This window comes from Tauraco erythrolophus, chromosome Z (genome assembly GCF_009769465.1).
Source record: "Tauraco erythrolophus isolate bTauEry1 chromosome Z, bTauEry1.pri, whole genome shotgun sequence".
NCBI lineage: Eukaryota > Metazoa > Chordata > Aves > Musophagiformes > Musophagidae > Tauraco > Tauraco erythrolophus.
In genome coordinates this window covers 4491602-4506202 of record NC_141496.1, presented here as the reverse complement: position 1 = coordinate 4506202, position 14601 = coordinate 4491602, and the positions used below count along the sequence as shown (strand labels likewise).

General features: G+C 43.3%; 1 protein-coding gene across 1 annotated transcript in view; it reads right to left on the bottom strand.

Moving 5' to 3' along the window:
- Positions 1-14601, bottom strand: part of LOC104376602 (lipoxygenase homology domain-containing protein 1-like) — an 86374-nt gene that overhangs the window by 14736 nt on the left and 57037 nt on the right. The window contains exons 20-21 of the mRNA XM_086629495.1: positions 13816-13993; positions 8058-8243 (exon numbers count right to left, since the gene is read on the bottom strand). Of these exons, the coding sequence (XP_086485621.1) occupies positions 8058-8243; positions 13816-13993 (364 nt within the window). The remainder of the gene's footprint in view (positions 1-8057; positions 8244-13815; positions 13994-14601) is intronic.

Here is a 14601-nt window from a genome sequence, read left to right as displayed (position 1 = left end):
TGAAAGAAAGAAAACATCCCATCCTTCTCCAGAGAGAGATATGAATGACTGCAGGCCAGGACAGAATAAATTGGTGATCTTAGTCTAGTTGCCAGCAGCGAACAGTGTGACCGGGACAGGATCCGTGCTAAGTGGTGGTATGAGGAGAGACAGAATGAGATGCACATACTCTCCTCCCTCTTCTCCAGCCTGGTCCCAGTATCTGCTTACCAGGAGAGTTGCAGCAAAAACCTGCTCTTTTACCACAGGGAGAGATGGGCCAGAGTCGTCTTTTCAGCACATAGAATCATAGAATGGTTAGGGTTGGAAGGGACCTCAAAGGGCCTACATGAAAGCTGGAGAGGGACTTTTTACAAGGGTGTGTAATGATAAGACAAAGGGTAATGGGTTTAAACTAAGAGAGCGGAGATTTAGGTTAGATATAAGGAAGAAATTGCTTACACTGAGGGTAGTGATGTACTGGAACAGGTCACTCAAAGAAGTTTTGGCTGCCCCATCGCTGGAAGTGTTCAAGGCCAGGGGTGATAAGACTTTGAGCAGCCTAGTGTAGTGGAGGGTGTCCCTACCCATGGCAGGGGGGTTGAAACTAGATGATCTTTAAGGTCCCTTCCAACCCAAACCATTCTACGATTCTTAATCAACAACACAAATGCCTTGGAGAGCATAGTGGGGTTTTGTGCAGTGACTCCAGTACAAACCAGGACCACTACGTTTGTCTCCATTACTGCTTTGGGGCAGAAGGGAAGAAATAGCACATATCTGAGCAGTTCATGTTTGATTATGCAGGTCTCGGTCTTAAAAACAGTTTGGCCACCACTGTGCCTTTGTAGAAGATCTATCACCATAACAAGTGTTCAATGTTTGCAACAAAACGTACTTCACTCCGGGTCTGTTTGCTGCCATCAAAATGCCCAGCAGCAAACCCGCCCTAATAAAACCCATGTCTGTGCCACGTAGGCTCCTTAACGGTCCGCAGCTGGAAGTGACATTTTCAATAGCGTACAAAACATTTCAAATGTAATTAGAGGAGGAGAAGAGCTTTGGGGAAGACAGAATCACTTTGCTTGCTGGACTCTGGCAGTTGTATAATTTAGTGTCGTGTGGGGAAATGTATGCTCTTCCTCGAGTGTCCTTGTCCAAAAAGGGAGTTATTTGTACCATTTATCCTCCTTTCTGAAAAGGCCCAGGCTGATAACTGGGTGATGCTGGGCAAGGACCCTCTGCGGACGTGGGCAATGACCCTCTGCAGACGTCTGCAAGGCCTTTGCAGGACCATCTTGCCTTTTTCCCAGGTGATGCTAGAAGTCTGTGCTTTCCTGACGTTGAACAGAGAGATAAGCAAGCTCCTTGTCATGCATTTCTGCAGTGATTAGCACAACTGAGTCTAACTTTAGAAGTAGTGGATGTTGCACACATTATGGCATTACCACTTCATTTAACTAAAACCCCAACTTGCAGCACCAGAAGTTTCCATGGCCCCTCTTGGGAACAGCCACCACTTGCCTCAGCTTATATTCACCCCTAAAATATTAAGCTATTCTGACACATGCAGAAACACAGGAGAGTGGGAGAAAAAGGGTCAGAATGAACAGAGTCTGGTGGGTTAACTGCTCACCAGGCACGTGGTCCATGACCTTGCTTTAGTGAACGTTAACTATTCCTTGCAAAGTGAGAGCTGGTGGGGTCAAATCTGGGCTGGCAGAACCACCTCCAGGCTTGGACGCACACATGTCCATGGAAGTTAAACTGTCTCCACTCTTTGCAGCCTTATGCATTGACTTTCCTCTCTAGGTGTTGTCTGTCTGCAGCAGATCTGCTTTGGTTTGGTTTTGAAAGCAGCTGATGCCCAGTCAAGGATAGTAGTTATAATTTCTGGTGCTTGTGTTCCCACAGGATTTAAAAAAAACTCCTGCTTGGGATGTTGACTGCTCAGGGCCCAGTGAAGAATTGATGCAGCCCAGCCATTTACAGTCATCAACCAGCACTGCTCAGCCCCCTAATTACATTTTTTTTTTTTAATTTTCACATTTTCTGAAACATAAAGTAATGACCATTGCAAAGACAGTTCATCAGCCTTGTGTCCTCTGACATTATTTATCTCCTGCCTGGTTAGATGACCATCCATCCCTAAAACTCACCACTTGAGGCATCACCCAGAAAGTGGTGGGAGTTTCGATAGCAGCATCAGATGGCTAGAAATGGAGAGTTAATTGTGAGGTGTTAAAATCATAACATCTAGCTTTGCATCAGTACATCTTGAAACACTTTAAGAAGGTGAACAATTTTAATCCCTAATTTGCATAATTGAAAATGAGGTACAAGGATGTGATTTACGCAAGGTCATTCAGCAAGCCAGTGGCAGAGTAAAAATAGATCCATTTTGTGTATCTCTCCTTTAGGATCATGTTAGTTCACACCACAACATTTCTCATCAGGGCAGACAGGCAATGCAAAACCTCTCACAACCTTTGATAAAGCAAAAGCTTAACAGTTGGGACAGTTATAGAAAACAGGTCCCCTGCCCCTCCTCATCTGTTGTCTACATGACTTCTTCAGTACAGGATTTGACTCAGGTTAAAACCACCCATAAATTACTCTCAGACAAAACGACCTCCACACCTTACGGGTAAGTTACTCCAGTGCAAAAACACTTAACAGCTCAGAGTGAAGGTATAACAGTTTCTCAGACGATATTCTTGCAATTGAAGTGCATTTTGTGTTTTATTGAGACATACTTAATGTAAAAGCATTTAACAAGGATGCAGGAAAATTTGTCCCCAAGGGGAGAAAAGGACACTTGTAGAAAAGAGAAGCTTCTACAGAATTGATAATTCTACAACTATATCTAGCTTTTTGGGCACTTTCTACTCTGTAGTGAAGGGTGCTGCAGTTACAGGAGATTGGGAAGAAATGAATGACTACACAAGGTCAGCACTGAAGTCTTCACCTTCTCTCCAAGTCTGCTGTTTCGTTTGCTTACATCGTTTTTTCTTCTTTTTTTTTTTTTTCCCCCCTAGTTTATGTCTGGACTATGAGATCTTTGCAGTGTCTTCTGCTTGCACTGTAATGCCTGTAGCACATCTCAGCGATAGGAATGTTGAGCATAAGGAGAAGAACTACCACTGAAGAGAGAGGAAGGTGCGCAGCATGTAAGGAGGATTCTGTGGGTCAGTGCTGGGGTCTGCCGAGGGACTGAAGCCAAATTTGGCCACTCTGAAGGACTAAGGAGCCACGGCATGGTTGCTGGTGTTCTACACAGATTTGCAGCTTGTACATCCATTTGTGCCTTGTCTAAGGTGTTGACGTCAATCAGTCCAGAAAGATGCAGGAGTTGACGTTGTCTTCCTCTGTACTGAGCCATCAACAAAACAGGATGGATGATGGACTCTCCTTTCCTTGGGCAGTTTTGTACATCTATTTCTCTTCCCCTCACTTTTTATTTAAAGCAGAAACTGTTCAACAAATCTGCCCACATGGATCTACACAATTTATGATGCAAATGTCAATTGGTGAAAAGAGGGCTTAGAAAAGCCCTTCTCAAGTCCAGTAGAGAAGCAAATGCTTACAAAGGGCTAAAATGGCAGATGTTTAGGTTTCTTTTAATAATTTATGGCCTACAAGTGCCCAAAAGGCTTGGAATCATGTCTGTGAATTTCAGAATTCATGTGCTGTGAGTTTTAGACTTGGGCAATTCAAGATCTGACCCAAGATCATGCTCCTTAAAAAGGTAGTTCCTTCAGAAAAGGAAAGGAAAAACAAGTGTATACTAATGTTTTTGACTTGTCTTGTGTCCAGATCAAGACAGGGGAATAAGATACTTTCTCTATTGGAAGACTCACACAAAAAGAGTCACTGGGGCAGTTAGGCCCTTTAAAAGTCAATTAGACTGTGTCATAGCAGTTGGTGTAATTGAGAGAAGGGCCCTGTTGAGGCAAAGAAGAAGTTGGGCTGCATAACCTTGTTATTTACTTCTGTCTTTGCTCCTATAATAACACAGAAAAGTCTGATTTATCCATAATTAGACTCTTCCTGGCTCCCTTTGGCTGATGGCAACTGAGATAATCAAGGATCTGAAATTAATGACTTTAGAAAGACTGCTTATCACCTGGGTTCAGATTTACTTAGGCAGATGAGGGAGCTAAATCCAGATTTCCCATCTCTCCTTGTTGCAAGGAGAAAAAGGTAACAAAAAAAAGGGGGGAAAAAAAGCTTTTTCTACGTAAATAATTCCATTACTGAGATACTGAGAAACTTTAAGCTGTTCTTCCAGAATGGTGATTTACTCCTTAAACCAGAGGAAAAATGGAGGCCTATATTTAGAAGGGCAGTGTTTCTACCGACCTACAGACACTGATCTTGCATAAATGTAGAAGTAAATGAACTGAGATATGACAAAAATACATAGTGCCTATCTGAGATCAGGAGATGGGGAGTCTGGAAACGATTAAATTTGCTCAGGGAGTCTAAATATATTAGGTCGAACATCAGTATCTCAAAGCAAACAGAGGCGAGATAAAAAGACAGAGCAAAACTTAAAACTACATTTCATTCACAGCAATTCATTGTTACCAGACGCTCACTGATGAGCTCTAAACATCTAAAGAATCAGGAACAAGTTCCTTGAAATTGCAGTTGCGAAGTCTCTAAACTGCCTGTTTTCAAATGAGCACTGACTTCCTCCCTAATCAATTTTACTGAAGTCAGAGGAATTAGACAGGGGCTTCGTTCCTCCTTTATATCTCATACAAAGATGCCACTCAGCAGTTTTTGTGGGGAAAATGGCATTTTAAAGCATTAAAGTGGGACCATAAAACTGGCGTGCTTTTCCAGAACAGGCAAATGCAATGTTTGCAATTTGAAGACCTTCTAGCAGTCTTTGCCATTGCAATTACTGTCTCTTCAACCCTGAACACCCCTCTACAGTCAAATTTCAGTGAAAGGATAAACAAAAGTGGGACGTGAACTGGGAGCAAAACTTTGCTGATGGAGACGGGCGCTGAACTAGAATTCATGGCAAAACAGCCTCCTTGGGCAATACATTTAAATGCATTTTATCCCAAAATGAGGGAAGGCTGGTAGATTTCTTGCTTGGACTCCGTGATGTTTCAAAGAAAAAGAAGCCTTGTGATGGTTAGTGTTCCCTTAACTAGCCCACAGGTGACAAAGGCACCTAACATGAGTCAAAATAGGCTGATGCTGACATTGAGGCTGATTACTAAGAAAATTAGGAAAAGAACATCAATCATGTTCCAGATGCTCAGCATGTGAAGAGCAATGGGGCAGGCCAGTGTGAGGCTGAGTCTTCCACAGACCATTGGCAAACAACCTTTTAGTCCAAAAAAGAAAAAAAAAACTAAGGAAAGGATGATCAACATCTGATGCCTCAAAGTAATGGTAAATGCAAACGCATTTTTATTTAATACCCAAAGTCCCCCAAGCATCTGAGAAAAAACGTACCACTGACCTCACTACTCCTTTCCAAAAAAATGGAGCTAGGAATTTCTAACCAGTGGCACAGCCAGTTTATATAAATTATATATAGAGAGCAGGCGTATATGCAAAGGATAGCTACAGTCTGGGATCCCAGCAGTAATAAATACTCTACCCACCCAAAAAGCTGTCATGCTGCATTGTGTGAAGTTTTAGATAGGATGTGCCTTTCACATGACTAATGCAAGAACAATGAAGACAACATATGTTATGATTTAAACTACAGTTGTCCTTCTTTCTGAGGGGAAAAACAAGCACATTTTTGCCAAACAAAACCTGAGCGTGTTGCTTGTCCAAGGCTTAACCCTGCAATCTGCTAGGTCTGGTAAAAGCCCTGTTCACTATTATTTATAAACAGAAAACAGTGATATGAGGGAAATAAGGAAAGAGAATATGAGATTGCAATATGTCTTTATACAGTATTTTCCAGGTTCTGGACACATGGTTTACTACTTCACCTGACTTGTGGTGGCTATCTGGGTACATGCTCTTAGCCCGCAGCAAATTTAAACAAATTGAGCCTATTTACTGCTTAGCCTAAGGCTAAACTATGTTGCTTCCCATTGCCACTAAGCAAGAGCACCCAGATAGCAATTGCCATAGCCATTGCATGGTGGAAACTCCCAGCCTGTACCAACAACATCACCAGTGACACAGAGAAGGTGAACCGTGGTCGCTTGTTCAAGAAGGAGAAGGCAGCAAAACCACCCACATTAACAGGATTCTGCTGTCGTGCAGCAGAGAGCAAACCCGTGGGACTCATCACCAAGGGATGCCATGGGTGCTAAATGTCTCCTGCAGAGTTTGGGCAAGCACTTGACTGAGAAAATTTGCTGAAAGTTACTTAATGGACAAAACTGATATCCAGCTCAGGAGATGCCCGGAGCTACGTCTAGTAAGATGCAGAGGGTCAGGGAAGGATTACACAAACTCGTCCAGTTCCTCTTCCTCGGGCACCCAAGGATGCTACTATTGGAAACAGCTGCTGGGCTCGACAGACCCTTGGTCTGACCCAGTTCTCATCTTCCTACATCCCAGCCTGTTCGCATGACTGAGCCCTAAGGATCAGTTCTGATCCGGTGGGTGTAGTTCATTCTGTTAGCATGACCCATCACTGGGGAGCCACAAAGCCTCTTGAGGAAAATGTTCTTTTTGTAGACATTTTAGCTGGTAATATATTTGAAAACGAGTTTGCAAGTCCGTGTTGATTTCTTGCTGCTCTCAAGAGGACATCTGGACCACCCTTGCAACTGCAGAGATGCTTGTTTGCTGAGCTAAACCACTGGTGGATATTTTGATAACCCTTTCTGTTTTAGCATCTAAACTGCAGATTCAAGGAATAAGTGGCAACTAAAATCGGATAAAACCTTGCTCCCTTGCTACGTTCAGCACTGGCTAAATAACATGATATTACACAGGTTAATCAACTAAATTGTCCTGTGTTGTGGGAGTGCTAGATACGGTCCCAAAGCTTACAGTGGGTGAGAATAAACAGCCATGTTAGGTGGATGGTTGTATTTCCCATATTTCACAATAGACGGGCTACATTAAGATTTCTGCTCTTTTTTTTTTTTCTTTTTGAATAAAAATAAGGAGTCAAGCTTCCAGTGGGAGAGTGTGGTTCAGAGGTAGCATTTTATTAATATTGCATGAGATGCAGCCTTCCCCATCTGCCAGAACCTGGAGAATTCAAGAAGACGATGGCCAGGACGTGTCCCTGCTGACATACAACCCCAGCCCAGCCATAAGCCAGCTGCCTTAGTACAACCAGGTAACAACTGAGTAGTCCTGCTCCTATTCCTCCCAGAACTTCTATAAATACTGCTGCCCAAACCACCTCGTTAATACTGACTCGGGCAGGTCTATGTGAGCCATCAAGCTTCAGTTTTGGGCTGCAGTAAGGGCTTGCCATTAGCAAGCAATCCATTGTTAATGCAAGATCATCTCTTTTAGGTGAAGATGGGATGGGATGAGATGTCATCACAGCAGCATGACTGATGCATTTGTTACAAGATGCTTGTTGGTACCTGAATAACAGCAAAAGTGACTGTGACAGTGGTACCGAGTGCTGCTCTGCGGTTTGTGAAACCGGTTAGGACACCCAGCAGATGGGAAACATCAGAATCTCTCTCAGCAGGGCACTGCACACTCACCGTATGATGCAGTGATTTTGATAAAGGCAGACATAGATCTTTGTTTCTGTCTTTTAAAGCTCACTGTGTTATGCTGGGCTGCGTTACCCCACGTGTCAGTGTCAGACTCATAGCACTGAATTGCTAAGAAAGTGCCATGCTGGCCTGTGAAAAAGGTATTGCATTAACAGAGTCGGTGTGCTGGGATAACAGGCTGGGTGGCTTTGCCTTGCAGGAGATGTCATTACTCGTGCTGCAGCGGCGGCTGTAAGCTCTGTCTGAAGCTGGGGACTCGTTAGAGCAGATACAACACCAGCACATGGGGAGATGTTCTCCTGCGTGAAGGGGCTATGTCTACACAGACAAGGAGACATCCCTTCCTCCAGTAAAAACATCGTCCCAACCTCTCCCACCCTCCCAAGTCTCTACCCTGACCTTTGTTGTCGTGCCAAATCCGCACTTTGCAGAGGTCTCCCAGGCTCAGCATGTCCGAGAAGTTAAATTCGTCCATCTGGTTCCTCTCAAACTTGTTGGACTTATTGGACTCCTTCAGAGCCAGGGTCCCGCTGTCCCCGTTCTCCCCAAACAGGATCAAGGACACGTTGGCGTCGGTGCCTGCTCCTGGAAGGAGAGAGAAAGGCACATTGTCACGAGATGGTCTGCCACATAGGACTGATGCCCAGACCCCAGCAAAGGCAGGGCTGAAGAGGCTGCAGAGATGCTCAGGTTTCTCTGTGAATTTCTGTGAATTTGTGGAGGATCCTGCAAGGAGGACACCCCATGGTAGCTAACAAGGCAGCCCATCCAGCCCATCCCCCAAATACAGCTGGAACGCTTCGCCCTTGTGTTCAAGGAATGGTGACCGTGATGGCAGCAGCACTAATCGGAAGCAGGAGCATCTGCTCCGGATGGAGCACGGTGCATCACGTCCCTTTGCAGAGGATGTCAGTGTCGTGACTCCCATTTTTCCCAGATGGCTTACGAAGCAAAGTGAACTACCCTGCAACATTCAACAATCTACAAAAGAGTTTCAAAGAACATGTTTTAACTTTTCTAGCTACAAAGTATTAGTATGCATTGTCCTGGGCTTCCCACAGGGCCACAGTTTCTGTGGTCCCTGTTTCACACTGTGGTCTCCTTCTGCAGTCCCACAACCTCCTTCAAGCTGTCCCGTGGCACCCAGGACATGTTGGTTGAGGTCTGTCTCGTACGGCTCTCCCTGTGTTGTGGAGCACAGGGATTTGAAAGCAAAGTGCAGATCATCAACAAAACCACTACGGCATCTTGTGGCTCACTTTCCCCTTCCATAGGCCCTCCTTCCGTGTTCCTGTTTCTCCAAATACTGTCCATGCTTCACTGAATGGAAAAAGTCTTAGTTTCTCATACAACAGTATGCCCCACCTCTTCTTACGTATATGTCAAAAAAAGAATAATTTTTAAGATGATCTTTATTACCTGATATTAAATTTCATACGCTCGATACTATGTACATTTTGTCCCAGAAAACAGCTATCCTGTCAATTTTCCTGACTTTTGGAGAGTTCAAGGCCAAACCATCACCTGCAAGTAAAAATGTTCTGATGCTTTCAGCTAAAATGTTAGTAAGTGTCACAACATTTTTACCTGGCGCTATTGATAATTTGACCAAAATTATTGCTTTTTGGTTTTGATGTCATAATAAAAAGGCAGATGCATAGAAAGAAATTTGATCCCACGTGGGCAGATGTTCATTGCTATGTCAGAAACAAAGCCCTTGAATTTTGGAAAACGAAAATGAGATCATCAGACCCAAATCTGTCTTACAAAGAATCCCAACATCTGCTGCCCTCAGTTAGATAGCCCAGCTTTTGAAAACTCCAACGGCCTGCCAAGCCATTTTTTACTCAAGAGTATCATAAATCCTCTTTGGGCCACACGGATGGTATTTCCCACAGCTCCATTCACAACACAATGCAGAGACAAAGTTGGGGGGGGACCGAAAACTTTTTGAGAAAGCTACCACTTCTTCGGGATAATTATTTGAGTACAGAAATAAGCAAGAAATCACAACTCTTCTCACAGAAGGACTGAAAAAAAATATTAAAAGAAGGAAATAAAGAGGAGAAAAAGACTCATACAGAGAAAAGGCAAAGCAACATTTGGTGTCCACGTGAAAAATTGCCTATGTTAAATTGGGGCTAATTTTCAGCCGTTCCCTGGGAAGGACTTCAGAAGGAAGAAAAAGCATCAGGGATTCAGGCAGTTCATCTGGCAGTACCTTTTATGACCTCAAAGCTTGCTGAGGTGAGGAACAAAGCAAACTAAAGTCCATTTCCTTACAAAGAGCAGGGTCCCAATTAATGCAAGGTCTCGAAAAGCACAGAAACAACTGTTTCTTAGCAAAACCTTCCCCGCAGGAAGAAGCTTATGAAGGTCTCATGCCGTGACATTTCCCTCACAAGCAATTAGCAGATGAGAAAGAAAAGAACAGAGACTACCAAATCAATGTACATTTTACCTATTTGTGTGTCTCTCTGGTTTTGGGTTTTTTTTGGTTGTTTTTATTTTTTTTTGTTGGTGGTGTTGTTAATTCTCGGAAACTGTCAGGCACATTTAGGAACTGTTACAAATTTGACAAAAGAAGAGGTGAAGGTACTGTGGTTGCACAAGCCTTAACTGGCAGCAAGTGCAATAGCTCATGGGTCAATACTGGGGTCTGCAGCACTGAACACCATCATCAACACCCTAAGCAATGACAGGGTGCATCCTCAGCAGATTTCCAGGTGACAATAAATTTGGTGGAGTGACTGACATGCTGAATAGCAGAATTCCAACCCAGATGGACCTTGAGAAACCTGAGGACTGGGTAAGCAGAAATCTCATGATGTTCAGCAAGGAGAAATGGAAAGTTCTGCATCTGGGGTGGAACAAACCCTGCACGTATATGTGCTGGGGAGTTGAAGAAGACCCAGAGGTCATAGAAGAAATGTTCATATTCAGGTTGGATCTGAGCTAACAGCAAATGCTCAGTGTTGAGTGCAAACCATGTATTGGGCTACGTCAGGAGGACCATGGCCAGCCACTGAAGGGAAGCTCTTATCCCCTTTGCCCAGCACTGAGGAGCCCATATTTAGACTATGGTGCCAGTTTGGGTCCTTGGGTCATGTCGAGACATTGAGAAGGGCTCAGCAGGTGGTTGCCAAGATGGACAGGAGCCGAGGCCCAAAACCATGAAGAAAAGCCAAGGGAGATGACCTGGCGCAGGTGAACAAGGACCCCTGGACCACATGGAGGGACAGGGATAATGACGACAGGCTCATGTGCTGTGGAGATATCAGACCATACCCCAAGGAGCCACAGCCATAAATTCCTGGGGAGATACAGGCTGAGCATCAGGAAAAAAAAATAGGAAAATGGTACAGGTCTGGATCAGGTGCCTGGGGAGGTGATGACTTCACCATCCCTGGAGATGTCCAAGACTCGTCTGGACAGAGTCTTAGTTGATCAGACTTAGTTCTGGTAATAATCCTTTGAGCAGGAATATGGATGAAATAACCTCCAGAGGACTCATCCAACAAAAGTGTCTGTGATTTTATGACTCTTATTGGGCAGTTGCATAATTTTTAAACAAACTGCAGGCTTGAGTCACAGCCTTTCGAGGTCAAAGAATGTCCTCCTTTTGACTTAACAAAGACTTGGATAAGGCTCTAGGAACTGACACCAGCTCTCCTAAATTATGCAATTTGTAGGCTACAGCTGAGCTGGCAACATAATAATTAATCTTAAAACATTAGAGATAAAAACCTCCTTCTTCGCTAACGCTTGGAAGATGAGAAAGCAGTATTTACTCTTTCTCCATCTTTATTGCATTACCATGTATATGATGTCTGCATGTAGAGTACAGAAAGTCTGTGTAAATCAAAATTAACTGGCGAGGACATGTTTGTGCCACAGAAAGAGCCATCAGGTGCCTCAGCTCCATTGCAGCTGCATATGTGGGTCATAGGTTCAAGAAAATAAGATGGTGTTTTACTTCTCTAATAAGATCAAAAGTAAATAAAGATCTTGGTTCTAACCAAAGATCCTCCATCTGGCTTGGAATGTGCCTGCCAAAACAGCCTCTTCTCCCCTTATCTGCATGTTCTCTGAGAGCTGCCATCTGAGGTATTTCTGGTGGCCTCCGGATTTGACCTTGGGAAGGGAGGAGATTTGACCTTCACAAGAGAGGAGTCTCTCCTTGGTGCAACCACTGTATATTACATGATTATCCAGGTTCAATGACTTCTGGAAAGCCAAACTGTTTCTTTGAGGAAAAATTAAAATGAGACTGCTGTTGAATATGTGTGTGCATGTTGGGGAGGAAACAATTGCTGCTTTCTAGCTTACTGCAGGACATTTTTTGTGGGATTCATTTTCCCTAGCTTTAGCCATCTTGCCTAACTTAATTGTGCTGGCTCTGTCTGAATCTGATGAAGACAGAGTAACAGAGACCCTCCAGAGGATGATCCAGACTGCTGATTAAGTGATTAAGACTCCTCTCCCAGATGAATTGACCAGAGACAGTCTAGACTAAAAGGAGTTAAGACCACTTAACTCACGATTTTTTTGAGAATGACAAATAGGTGAGATGAATCCTACTCTACATTTTCTTTCTTTCTTCTTTTTTTTTTTTTTGTTTCAACGCTTCTGGTGCACTGACAAGTTGAAAGTTATAACATAGGAAAACTTCATACCTAGAAACAAACATATCTGATTTTATTCACTGGGGAGCATTGCTGTCCTTAGATACTGTCAGTGTGGTAGGAGATGATATAACATGTCTAAACCAACCGTCAAGGGTAAAATGTCTGTTTTTCTGAATTGGTCCAACCAGGAGTAATCGTGGAATACATAATGATGAAAGAGGGGAGATGGTTCATGACTTGTACCCTCTTTAGATAAGCTGGATAAAGTTCAGCATTATGTCAGTGCACTGTGTGATCTAATCATAAACAAGACTCTCTGAAATCTCTCTGTAATCTGCCCTTTCCTACTGGTTCTCACTGTTCACAATAAAATAAAATGTTTCCTCATTAATACCCGTCATCCTTCGTTCAATGGGAAGGGCAGATCTGTCTGCTGTTGCTGTCATCTTCCATTCTCCTCTCGTTTCTATTTCCATCGCCTTTGTGAGTTAGGGCTGGATTTCACAAAAAGGTCACAGAAAGATCCACCATTATACTAGATGGATTGCCAGATACATAGACAAATCTTCCTCTCTCTCTTTTGTTTTTTATATTTCACTACATGTTTTTCAGACAAGCAGCAGGCAGAGCAGATAGATTAAAAATGGTGAGGTGGCACGAAGACACTCCACCAGAGGAGTTTTTATATTCTCAGATCAAACCTCACAAGCTGCATAAATTGCCACTGGTAAATCCAGGGGGTGGGGGTGGGAGGAAGAAAGAAGAAAGAAAAAAGAAAGAGAAGTAGAGATCAGGAGGTGATTATGTGCACTGGTGTGGCAGAATCTCCTTTAAGAGTCAACCTGTCAAACAAGGTGTCTGGAAGACAATGTCTAACTTGCCCAATTTTGGCACAAGGCAGCTTGTCTGTGGTTGCAGGTTTCATTCTGCAGCCTGACAGAAGTTCTCATGAAAAGAGGCAGTGATCCCAGGAAATGACATAGAAATCCCATTTCTTGGCTCTTGAAGCTCTGCAGCTTTCTTTATACTCTGTTCCACCTCTTCTATCTGGTGTGCATTTAGGGATGGTTTTTCATGGCCTGAGATAAATGGTCTCAAAACACTTTGAAAAAGAGGGTGAATTATTGCTCCTGTCTTTGGCCAAAGTAGATGGTGTTAGCTGATAACCTGGAGCCCACCAGCTTTGACTGTAGCCTTTTTTTCCATCCTACATGGATGAACTTGACCAAAAAAGTCAAAGGGGGCTCCTGACCACTGCAATAGCTTCTGTTGAGGTGCCTTCAGAGGAAACAGTGAGCAGTCAAATCTAGGCTTTGTATCTAAATATTTTATGCAAAGTGCTCAGATGGGGATGAATCCCACAGCATAACAGTCATGACAAACAGACAACCAAAAAGGAGGTATTCCAGCATAGTAGGGTTAAATTACACTTTTTTTAACATAATATCAGATTAAGCAGAAGATGTTTTCCATTGCTAAAAATCAGTCTTTATATTAGAAAAGTCATAAAACATCCACCAAGACCTTACCTCCAACATCACTGGTTTTAACCTGAAGAGTGTACGTTGTGTCCTCCATCATCTGCTCGTCATTTATCACAGCTGGCATCTCACACACAAGACTTCCCTTGGCATTTTTCAGCTTTGATAGCCACTCACCATAGGTAAATGTAGCCACTTCTTGATTGGTCAGGTTCTTAAGGATGATCTGTGAAGAGCCAAAAGAAGGAAAAAAACTTCAGCTAAACTTCAACTACCAGCTGAATAAAGGCAAAGATCAAACCTATAAAGTGTACGGTGTGGTAGGATATGAGTAGACCTTAGTCATTTCTTCAAAACCTGTACTGAGCTCTTGTGGGCCAAACGGAGCCCTCTGCTATGGACAATGTTTGCAGTGGTGACTTGTCCTAGGAAATGGTCTGCGCAGTAGCTGACCTTTTCAAATGTGTGTTAAAGCCTAGGAAGAAATTTGCTCCTCTGACATAAGTTATGGACAAAATTCATCTCTAAGAGAGTCAGACCTTTCCTGGAAGCCAGTATGGAATTAAGTTTAAAGTAGTAGTGACAGAGAGTTACTGAAAACCTCACTACCTCTGCTTGAAGTACACGGTATCATTCTTTTGCCTGCCTCCTCTCTGCAAACACGCAGCTATCAGTGTAGACATACGCAAACCGACCCCAAACAAGTTAAAGCAACGCACAAGACAAAATTAGGCCAGCAAAACTTAACGCTTCACACTTTTCTCCCTCTGGGAAAAGGTGACAGAACAAACAGTAGGCAACAGATATTAGTCACTCTGTCTAATGTGTCACGGG